The sequence below is a fragment of the Anolis sagrei genome, chromosome 1 (genome assembly GCF_037176765.1).
Source record: "Anolis sagrei isolate rAnoSag1 chromosome 1, rAnoSag1.mat, whole genome shotgun sequence".
NCBI lineage: Eukaryota > Metazoa > Chordata > Lepidosauria > Squamata > Dactyloidae > Anolis > Anolis sagrei.
Window position 1 is genome coordinate 66,409,887 of NC_090021.1, and position 12,130 is coordinate 66,422,016.

At 35.1% G+C, this 12,130-nt stretch overlaps 1 protein-coding gene across 7 annotated transcripts in view; it reads right to left on the reverse strand.

The window, feature by feature from the left end:
* The window catches only part of QKI (QKI, KH domain containing RNA binding), a 131,693-nt gene that overhangs the window by 96,115 nt on the left and 23,448 nt on the right, over positions 1-12,130 (reverse strand). For all 7 annotated transcript variants that reach the window (XM_060753699.2, XM_060753698.2, XM_060753697.2 and 4 more), the window contains exon 2: positions 3,705-3,847. In XM_060753699.2, coding sequence (XP_060609682.1) covers positions 3,705-3,847 — 143 coding nt within the window. The remainder of the gene's footprint in view (positions 1-3,704; positions 3,848-12,130) is intronic.

Here is a 12,130-nt window from a genome sequence, read left to right on the forward strand (position 1 = left end):
TTATTATTATTACATTTATTATTGTATTCTATTGTTATTATTACATTTATTATTTTACTCTTATTTATTATTATTGGAAGGATACATACTGGTAAGCACATTTACACAGAAGAAGGTTAGAATAATGATTTCATCAGATTTGGACAGTCTTAAATTACAGTTTTGTGTAAATATTCAAAAACATTTAACCTACTGATGCCTCAATTAATGTAATTTTATTGGTATCTATTTATATTTTTGAAATTTACCAGTAGCTGCTGTATTTCCCACCCTCAGCTTATACTCAAGTCAATAAGTTTTCCCAGTTTTGGGGGGGGGGGGGTAAAATTAGGTGCCTAGGCTTATATTTGAGTCGGCTTATACTCAAGTATATATGGTATTTTGGATGCTCCATTAGTTCATTTGAAATGATAAAAAATGCAGTTAAAGCACATAAAGGTTATGCTAAAATACCAAGTGGGCAGTTCTAAGACGAAGAAAAACCCAATACTATCAATACTTTGTATCAACAATATTTTTTAATTAAGAGTCTACATATAAAGGTCAGAATAAAATCATAAATTTGGAAGAGACCACATTGGCCAGCCAATCCAACCGCCTACCAAGGAGCAGGAAAATCATAGACATTTACCCACAAAATCTAGTCTATAAAGAAGACGCCTCAGTCTAATACTTATATTGGAAATACATAATTTTGAAAATTACTGAACAAACACTTCATTCTTAAATAAGCTATTAAAGGGAAAAGGAAATGAATGAGTATAACTGACAACAGAGGCACTTAATTCAGTAAGCATATTTAGATGAATGAAATTATGAACAATGAGAATTCCAGATGTTCAAGTTCTTATGTAATTGTTTTTTAATAAATCAATCTACAAAGGGTTGCATATTTCATATTAACTTCTTTTTTTAATTTTTTAAAATTGTAAACATGGGTAGAATAATGTCAAATTCAGTAACCATTTCATAATACAAACCAAATGTTATTCTCTTAATTTTCTTAACATTGCCGAATCCACATTTATCTCCCACCTGTGTCCATCCGGGAACAGTACTTTCTTTCATTCAAATATTATTTTAATTGATCAATCGTGGAGGGAGTATTGTTCAGTTTTTTGTAGTTTCCTTCTACTCTATCAATCAATCTTAGCCATTTCAGAACCCAGTTCTTGGCCTGCTGTGTATTTGGTTCTTCTTTCAAAGATGTAGTCCTGGAGCATGAAGTCTGCTAAATATTCAAATCATATTGACTGGACATAAAAATATCCTCTGCTAGAGGAAGTCAAATGCCTGGCTAGCCCAGTTTTCTGCTTACAGTTAACCAACTGGATTCCTGGGGAAATCAGAAATAGGACCAGAATGCAAAACACTCACAGTGTCAAATACACAAAAAGTATATATCCATCATAAATAGTACATCCATGTACTGTGGCTCCAGATCCAAAATTTCCTCCAACAGATTGTCATTCTCCATGTTATTAAATAGTGTCAACATGAATATGAACACACTGAAGAAAACGGGCCGTCTACCTATTTCATATCCACGCAGGGTCACAAAACTGAACCCCTACAGATATGACTGCCCCACATTATACATAATTATGCAATCAAGACAACACCATACTTATTATATTTTAATTAAAATTATCAAAGGATTTGTTTTCTTGTCTGTTGCTCTTTCTTTTCTTGTATTATTAAGTGAATAAATGGCATACAAAAGATAAGAAAAATATTTAAAGATAATCAAATACACAAAATACAGGTATGCCATTCCTCCCTATAGATAGATTCTTGTTTCCTCATTAAAAATTGGATTTAATGTTGTTTCTAGAGGGCATAGCCATAGCAGAGTTTTTTGTTCCATCCCTGCCTTATATCTTTTCCAAATCATTAATAGACTTGCTCTCATGGGATGTCTGTGGAAATCTTTATTAATTATATCTTTTCCATACCATAAATATGCATGCCAGCCAGTATATATGTCTGGATTGAGTAAAGCTCGATTTTCTAATCTTATTCAAATCCTTTAGCGAACTGAAGCCTACCGCTTCGTAATAACACCTAAGGTCTGGCAGTGTTAAGCCCCCCCCCCCTCTTCTCTATGTCATCTATTAACTTTTTTCCATGCCATATACATTTGGTCAAATCGTTCCATTATTTGAAAATTCTCACTCCTTCAGTAATGATAGATTTGAAAGGAGGGGGGGAGCATTTTGGGTAAGATCATCATATTTATCACCGCTATTCTCCCCATCCAAGTTAATTGAATTCTTTGCCATCTTTCATTTAAAAATCTCCTTTCATTGTTTTATATCATTATTTTGAAATAAGTTATTTTTGTTGATTAGCCACAATCTATAGTTTATTACTCGTTCCAAGTCCACGCAAAATAATTTTACGAGAGGGTGAGTCAAAAATTACCCACACTGTGGTTATATTAAAACTTTTGTTCACTGCAGTGTGTTAACAGAGCTTTCCATACGAGCTTGCGGTCTTCACAGTCACTACTATCTGCAGCAATAATACTTTGCTCTATTTGCATAAACATTTACATTGCAAATAACTTCTAATTTTGAGTCTCGGACATAAGAAATTCATGTTATATGTGATAATTTACATAATCGTTAATATATATCATCTTGAGGCCAGCTATGGAAGCTCTACTGAGTTCTACTAGTGACGTTAATGCACTGTGAAAGAGACCACTCTCCACTATCAAACTTCAAATGTGGAATGCACTCCCCCTGGAGGCCCAACTGGCTCCAATGTCATTTTCATTTAGGCACTGAGTAAAGGCACGGCTATTCATTAAAGCTTTTGACCCTTTATGACACTTCAAATGCTATGCAAGGTTTTTTAAAAAACTTTTTTTAAAAAAATACTTAACTTGCATATAAATAAGGTATGATGATTACAGCCAACGTACACGCTATTTTCCAGGCACATCATAAGGTTTCTTAAGAAAATATGTTACTTTGTGATTAGATTAGAATATTATTCTAGAGTGCGCCTTTGGTGTTTGCATGATTCTTACATTTTAAAAAAAGTTTATAATGTTTTAGGTCATTTACTTTTAAAATACATCATATGAAGCATTATAAGCTTCTCTCTAAAACAGTTGAAAAAAATAACAGCACACAACAAATTTCTAAAATGAAATGTTTGATGCTGTACCATACATGTGAAGCCTAAGTGCTTCACTAAGGAAAAAGAATGAAATTTCATTTAAGCAGCAACACTCCAGATAATAACAGGTCATTGCGATTCCATATAAGATATGAATAAGGGAACAGCTTACTAAATAGCTGACCTGCTCATACCACACAACTACTGATATGTTTTATACTAAAAAAAAATCAGATGATTTCTGGAACCCATCAAACTGCCAGTGTTTTCATTCAGTTTTTACTGTTTAATTTTGCTTGATCAACTATTATACTTGGCACTGGTTAGTAAAACTATTAACCAAGATATTCTGTCAGATGATTGCTTTCTGAATACTAGTTTAGCTTTTTATAAAAAGATGAGGATGACATTCACCATAAAACAAGGGGGGGGGGGGAGGGAGAGAACTATAGAGTGTCAAACCTTACCACTCACAACAGCATGCTTGGATCCACAAAAATCAGGTCACATAAGAAGGAATAGTAAGAGGTTATCACACAAGCCAGAAGATAGTTTCACTAAAAGTATGTACTTACATCTGGATATTCTTTTACAGGCACATATAGTTTTTCTTGTAACTGTACAATAGGTCCCACAGCATCAGGTAATTCTGCACTTCTCTTCTCCGTACTACCATTTAATGTGTCGTTATACATGTCTTTCCGTACTCTGCTAATTTCTGTGGGTGGAAAAATTTATACTGTGTATTAAACGTAATACATGAAAGAAAATTTAGAACAACAGTATATTTCACTGCCTTATATGTGACACATTTTACTTAATGAAGTAGCTGGAAACTGGTGTGTAGAGTGAACATTTTAGAATAATTTCTGCTACAGTTTACTTTCTGTATATTTAAAATGCCGCCCAGTCAACAATATAATGTCCTTAAATAAATATATATTGAAAATGAAAATATACAGAAGAATATTTTCTTTTAAATACCCTATATTAAGAGAAGCTATGGCAACGAGTAAATGAAATATTTTTTCCTTCAAATCTGTGTGTCCATTATGATCACTACAAAAAAAATTCAGAAGCAGATGAGGCATCCCCTTTTCTGATTAAATATTTAGTGATAACTAACTAGTGCTAGAGGTTTGTGATATCCATTCCAATTGGAGGGATTCTGAGATAATGAAAGCAACGAAATGTAATAGAAACCATTTTATTTATATGATTTTTTTAAATTAAAAAAGCTAAATTTTCTATAAATCTTTTTAGAAAGTTCAACAAAGTCAGGTTAATGGCTGACAAAACAGCAACCTCTTGAGACTTGATCATGAATGAAATAGGAAGCTCTAATTTTATACAGGGTGAGGCAGCATAACTTCCTTTTTTTAAATGCGCGGCATTTAGTTGGTTGAAGACATAGCGGAGCACTAGTGCTCTTGTTCGAGAGGCAGGAGTATAAAGTTTTGTACTGACACAGTTCAGTCGCCACCATGCATTGGAACAGTGAGGAGAGTGCTTTTGCCATTGAAGCCTACTTTTTGAGCAGATTTGGAGTGGTTGGCCCGCTCTCCAGATTTGGCCCCTTGTGTTTTTTTTCTATGGGGTTTTTTGAAATCCCGTGTTTATGTGAACCGTCCAAGGACCCTACAAGATTTGAAAACCAACATCCAGGAAGAAATTGCCAACATAACGCCTGCTATGCTGGCAAGAGTCATGTCAAATGCCAGAAATCGGTTTACTCAGTGTATGGAGAATGGGGGAGGTCACCTACCTAATTTGATCTTCAAAACTACGTATTGAGTGTTGCTTATCTTTGTTGTTCTGATATGCACCTATATTATAAAAAAAAATCTGATTCATACAATGGGTTTTATTGTTTTGAAAAAAGGATGTTATGCTGCCTCACCCTGTATCTGGAGTCACACTAGTTTTTTAAAGTCTCTCAGGGCCCTACAGGCAAGCCCTATATCCCAGGATCTGATCCCAGATTTTCTGTTTATCTCCAATTATCTGACAGTACGGACTCATAAAATCCAGTTTAAAGCAGAAAACCTGGGATCACATCCTGGGATATAGGGTCTGTCTGGAAGGGCCCTCGGGTTTTGAAAAGTCAAATAAAAATATCAAAGGTCTCAGTTAACAGTCTCTGAAGTAAGGCTGCATCAGTTATCAATCAGCATATTTTGTTTGGTGCATGTGCTCATATATACCTTAGGTCAGTTTGTGTTATACTGGGTGCCTTGAAAAAGCTCATCTCTACTTAAAAGCAACTGTTCTTTTTTTATAACAGGTGACCAGAAATATGACTTAAGAACTCAGTAAAATCAAAATTTAAAATATGAAAAAAGAGTGCAGAGTGAAAGAGCAGGCACTCCCCCCCCCCTTCTCAAGCCAGTTTTCCTCTCTACTTCCCTACTTCATACTTAAACATGGATGTTTGTTTATCAGTCTTCAAGTTGCCTATTATGGTGACACCATGAATTTCATAGGTTTTTCATAGGCAAGGAATCTTCAGATGGGTATTGTTGAAGACTGTAACAGTTGAAATCACTGGGGTGTTGTGTGGTTCCTGGCTGTATGGCCGTGTTCTAGCAGCATTCAGTCCTGACATTCTGCCTGTATCTGTGGCTGGCATCTTCATGATCCTCTGAAGATGCCAGCCACAGATGCAGGCAAAACGTCAGGAGAAAATACTGTTACAAAACAGCCATAAAGCCTAGAAACCACACAACACCGCAATCTTCAGAGGTGGTTTGTTAATTTCTTTCTCTGAAATACAGTGTACACCACCTGGTATTCACTGGCGATCTCTCATCCAAGCACTAATCAGAGCTGACTTTGTTTAGCTTCCAAAGAACAGCTGGGATCTGGGGCCTAGTTTGGTTTAAATTTGGTTTGGTTTGGTTTACTTCTCTTGAGGGCTACGTCTCCTAGATGCATCTATAGAGCTTTTCTAAAGAATGAGATTTCCAAAGCAGGCAATACCCCATACCCCCTTGGTATGTGACAGTGTCTATGCATATCAGAACAACAAAGATAAGCAACACTCATTATTATTTTATTTTATTCATTTATATCCCACAATTTTCCCAGAGCGAAGACTCAGAAGAGTTGACACAAATAAAAACATATGAACGCATACCAACTTTTATTGTTAACATATGATCACGTTTCTACAGCATTTAACTTTTAAAACATATCAATTAAAAGTAATATTACACTATTAAAACTACTTCCAGTTCAGTCTTAAAAGCCTAGAAAAACAGGGAATACTTCAAGTTACAAATTATTCCTAAATACTGGCTATCCTTTTATAAGTTAAAAGCCAATTTCTCACAAATTATACTGATAGCCAATGTAGTTGTTCTAGGTAGAGTTTTCAGATGCTCTGTAATTAGGCCCTGTGGGGAAAAAATAGCTGCATTCCTCTGGACTAGCAAAACTTTCAAACACTGTTCAAATGCAGCCCCACAAAGAGAACTTTACAGAAGCCATGCAGGATGTATCCCTGGCATATGATTGCCCTTGTAATGGTTGCTGAAGAGGAGGGCAAAAAACAAACCAAAGCAAGTACTTGTTCTAATTCAATTCTTACTTGATGTGCAAAATGAAGCAAGTGACTTACTGCTGAGCTGCTGAAAGCTACTCTGTATTCACACAGCTCTCCAATATGTAACAAGATGAAACAGTGTTCTTTGATGCAAGGTGTTCATACCAACATGTACCCCTCCAGATGTTGAACTGCAACATGAGGCTTGCAGTCAATAAAATTTTACCTGGATATTATCTACTATGCAGCCCAACAAAAATATTTCTTGATAATAATAGAATAATAGAAAATGAAGTCATCAGTTTGAACTAGTAATAATTCCGACAATGGCTCGATATTCCCTACCTACGGACACATATATTAGCATCCTCTGCTCCTTACTCCCTTTTCACAACCAGATGTCAATGTTCCTTCTCTTGGACTCTCAGTCTTCTATACCTAGTGAGTTCATATATAGCTGGGACCAGGAGTCCTCTAACTTGAGAGCAGGTTTTAAAGAGTTTTTGTACCCATGCAAATCCCCATGAATCAACTACCACCCTCTCTTTTGTCCGGGTACTGCTGTTTGGTGTTCATGATGACAGACACACCCTGATGTTCCCAAACAGTATATGTTAAGAATCATATTGCTAAAATATGCATGCAGTCTCAATTATTTGCAAAATAATCCACCTACATTAGCTAATCTGCACCACCAGACCACTGAAGGTCTTATCAGGGATCTATCTAATGCCCAAATATAACCCACAATATTCACTGAATACTGTAAGACAGTAGTGGCATCATATTACAAAAGTATGGTTTGATGGTCTTCATCCTCAGTATCTGTATGATCCTACAAAGCAATATCACCAGTAGCCACTCTTGTTTTGTATTTGTTGTTTTTTGTTTCAAAGAAACTTTAAAGAAACATTTTGCTTCAGATAAGATACACTGTATCATAGCTATGTAACTGGCTCATTATTCTAACTGTGCATATTTTTGGTTTGTGCTTACAATGCAATATTCTATATTTTCTGGGTTTGTGGCCTATCTCACCATGTAAACGAGCCAACTCAGAACACTACTTAATAATGGAACAGCACTGACAAAAGCTTGTGTCACAGCAAGGACATACATTTAACTGCTACTATTTGATTCTAAAACTAGCATTACATATAGTCATGTTTTTGAAATTGTGTATGACATAACAACGTGATCCTTATGAACCTGCAAGGACTTTAAGATCATCTGGAGAGGCCCTGCTCTCGGTCCCGCCATCATCACAAATACGGTTGGCGGGAACGAGAGACAGAGCCTTCTCAGTGGTGGCCCCTTGGCTATGGAACGCCCTTCCTAGGGAGATTAGATCGGATTCCTCGCTCCTATCATTCCGGAAGAATCTTAAGACATGGACATTTGAAAATATGGAGTAATGGATATAATAATGGAATAACTATATGGTGGAACTGGACATTGTTTTAATGATTATCGATTGAAGTATGTTTCATTATAATGTTTGATTTTATTGTTGCTGATGTTTTTTATATTGTATATTGTAATTGTGTCCTTGGTGGCATTGAATTCTTGCCTTGTAAACTGCCTCAAGTCGCCGGAAGGCTGAAAGGGGCGGTATAGAAATGTACTAAATAAATAAATAATAAATAATCCTCCTGCAAGAATCATTACAATGAAAATGAAACAACTAAGCCAGAGAGCCTGAGTTCAAATTCTTGCTCAGCAAGGAAGCTCACTTACTGGCCTTGGACCACCCATTCCTATGCAGTAGATTTGCAGTCAGCACAAAAAAGGATTAGTCTTAGATCCAGAGAGGGGAAGATTTTTTAAAAAATAACAATATCTCCTATATTCAAGGTATCTACATTCACTGACATAAATTTGATGTCAGCTATCATTTAAAAATGCTAATCTGGGCTGACGATGATCTATATTTTTATAGAATTTAAAATGAGCATGCCTTCAGCAATTGTATTTTGTTTGTATATCCACTTCATAGTAGAGGCAATGACTGCCTTGTCAGCGTGGAAACTGACAGCAGCTTCCTAACTACTTAGTAACTCTCATGGTTTCAGTTTCCATAATTTTATGCTATAAATGTGGCCTTGTGCAACTGCATGACACCACCAACCAAAATTTGTGGATTCTTAATGGTGAATTTCCTTTTGGTGAATTTACATAAATGATAAAAGGAACATTTGTTGAAGCATTTCACATGTTAGCTTCAACAAAGCAAGCATTTGGGAATATGTAGGATATTTTTTAGACTCACCCAAAGCTATATATGATGTTGACACAATTGCTAGTTGTATTATCTAGGTGTCACTTCTTTATACTACTTCTAAAATCCAAATATACCATTATTGTCAAAACAATTTCTAATATTAAACGCTACTTAGTTGAAATACTGTTTTTTAGTGAAAAGAATCAAGCGAAGACTCTTGCTTTAAAAGTCAATTATGTAAAACCTAATAAAATATGTGGTGTTATTGAGGGTTTTGTGAGAATATATTATTAGTCAGCAATGTATAAGTTGAGGACACATTTTGGGACCAACATCATGTATTTTGATATGATCAATTTGTAAGTCAAAGCAAATTCTAAGGAAAGCAGCAATGCCACTTCAGGGGGCCACCCATTCCAGGCCATTTTTCTGCCTAGGAATTCAAAAAGGCCAGAAGCCGAAAGGAGAGGGAGTTGTTGCTTCTTTTAGGCTCTCCTGGGTTGAACTAAGTTCTCATCTTTCATGGTTTCTTTGTTAAATTTTAAATTGATTTTTTACTAAAATTTCTAGATGTAGACATGAGTATATAATGTAAATTAAAAGCCTTTTATTTCTCTCTTCAAAGAACAAGAGCATGAAGAAGACTTTGTCACCTCATGTACAACAGCTTAGCACTGGTCATGCCCTTAATCAACTCAATCCCACCCACTCTCATGTACTTCAGGTAAGCAGAGAGACAGGGGGAAGTAAAAATATACCTAGGGTACTTCTGAAATTAAAATAATTGCCTAGGAATTCTCTTTGTGAAGAGGTAGTGTAGTTTTACTATAAAAATACATTCTGTCAGGCAGTTGAGCTTTTAGCTCAGGGTATGTGACCCAGACATCAGGGTTTTTTCAGCTAGGATTCCATGACAGATTGATAGATTTTCATTTTTAAAGAAAAAATGCTCTATTATGTATAGTGCCATAATCTGACAGAACTACAAAATGTATCAGCAATATACATTACAGATGTAAAAGAAGATAAAAGGTTTGTTGACTAAACAGTTTCCAATTGTCAATTATTTTGTAACATCCATTTTCTGATTATGTAGGCTAGTTTAGGAATCAACAGAACATTATCTCTACTTATTTCAATCAACTTGTGTAGGGAATAAAAGTTATACTTCTGTAGTAAAGTCTAAACCTGTTTGAACTAAAGCGTCAATGTTATTTAAAAATGTGCCATGTAAAAACCCAAAAGCACCAAATCTCATCTGATATTGGAAGTTTAAGTAGCATCTGCCCTGGTAAGCACTGGATGGGAGACTGAGGAAATATTTCAAAGGAAGAAACTGGCAAAATCATCTGAAGATTGCTTACCTAAGGAAACCCTACTAAATTCATGAGTCATCGTACGTTGATAGGCAATTTGAATGCACATACACATGTGTGTGCACACACCCTCTAATGCTTTACTCTACTAGTTGCACAACTAAACAAAACATCATCAACAGATTCAATTTCTATATTTGTAGTCTCCATACACAGGAAAAATTAACAAAGAATACTTCATTTACATTTACATTTACATTATGGTCTATATTCTCAAATATACAACATATAATATTACGGTAAATTTAACTACTATTTCCCATTTCCCCTATATATGGTGACTTCTAGGACACCCTATATAGCTGTATCTATAAATATCTAAATATAGATATGAATATTTTTACAGTTTATTTATCATGTCATCAGCAACCATTGAATTACAATTCTGACAGAGCAAAACAAACACACAGATTAAAAAGGAAAAGGAAAAAAAAACACAGATTTTGCGAATTTGGTATTTGGTTAAATGTCTTTTGACCAGTATCTGGCCACTTGGAGTGCCTCTGGTGTTGCCGCAAGAAGGTCCTCCATTGTGCATGTGGCAAGCCAGCAGTAAAAAGGCAAGATGTCCACAAGACATCATGAGCCTTCAAAGCTATTTCAGGTGTTCCTGAGGCATGGTTACAATAAAGACCAAGGAAGAAATCACAACACTAAGACACTAACTTGCTAATTTATATCAGCAATGCAGAATGGACTAAATAAGAATTCAACATTTTTCAAGAATCTTGAGCTTTCAGAAGCAGCTAATGGGTTATCCTTTAAAATAGGTGAGAATTATGTGGCGCACCAGATTTTATTTCTCAAAAGCTCCTTAAATGCTCTACAATTTTAGCTGCAGAGATGAAAAATTCCCCAAAATGACAAATGAACCTTGAGGCACTCAAAAGCAACATTCATCAACAGCCCCCAGTCAGAAAAAAAAATGCCTCAGACCAGAAGTAAATCTATTTTGAACTTTTTTCAACAACAAAAACAAGCATACTGGTGAAAAAAGGCCCACACCCATCATAGCTGCCCACAATGTATGCAAAATGTTTATCCCGTTCCAACCACTTTAAACTTTTTTTTTTTACAATACATTAACTCTTTTCAAAACAGGCATTAAGGAAATTTGCCAATTGTTACCAAAGTAAGTAGATATTACATAAAATTTTTACAACATTTTAGTGAAGTTTCCCAAATTTCCTGATAAATAATATCTGAATCAACAAATCATTTATGCTATTTTACTGGCCAACATTAAAAAAGGACTTCCAAAAGCAAATAAATAACCTACAAGCACTATTTTTATTCAAGTGGAAAATACGGATTATTTTCTACTATTTCACAAAATAAATGTTCAAATTGTATCCCACATTAAACAAAGGATGTTTGTCCAGATTACTTATTTAACATGAAAAAACTACTTCTAATATTGGCATAATTTTATGTACCGTATGAAACTCATTCCAGAAGACAGACTAGCATGCCATCTTTTATCTGTACATAAATTAAACTGGAAAAAAGTTAGCTAATAATTGAGATGCTTTAGATAATCATTTACAATTTCAGTTAGAAAGTTCTCTTTTAATGTTAGAAGTACTCCCAGTGATCAGGACAAACTTAAACAGCAAACACTCAATATACAGTATAGTTACTCATTAAGTAAGCACTTGTATAGTGAAATATATGTTAGTTTCTCAAGCCAAAATGTTAAAATTTATTTATCCAGTGTTCTGCTTCTAAGCATTGCCACAGTTAGGTAAGCCACCACTACCGTATATTCCGGCATATAAGACGACTGGGTGTATAAGATGACCCCCGACTTTTCCAGTTAAAATATAGAGTTTGGGATATACTACCATATAAGACCACCCC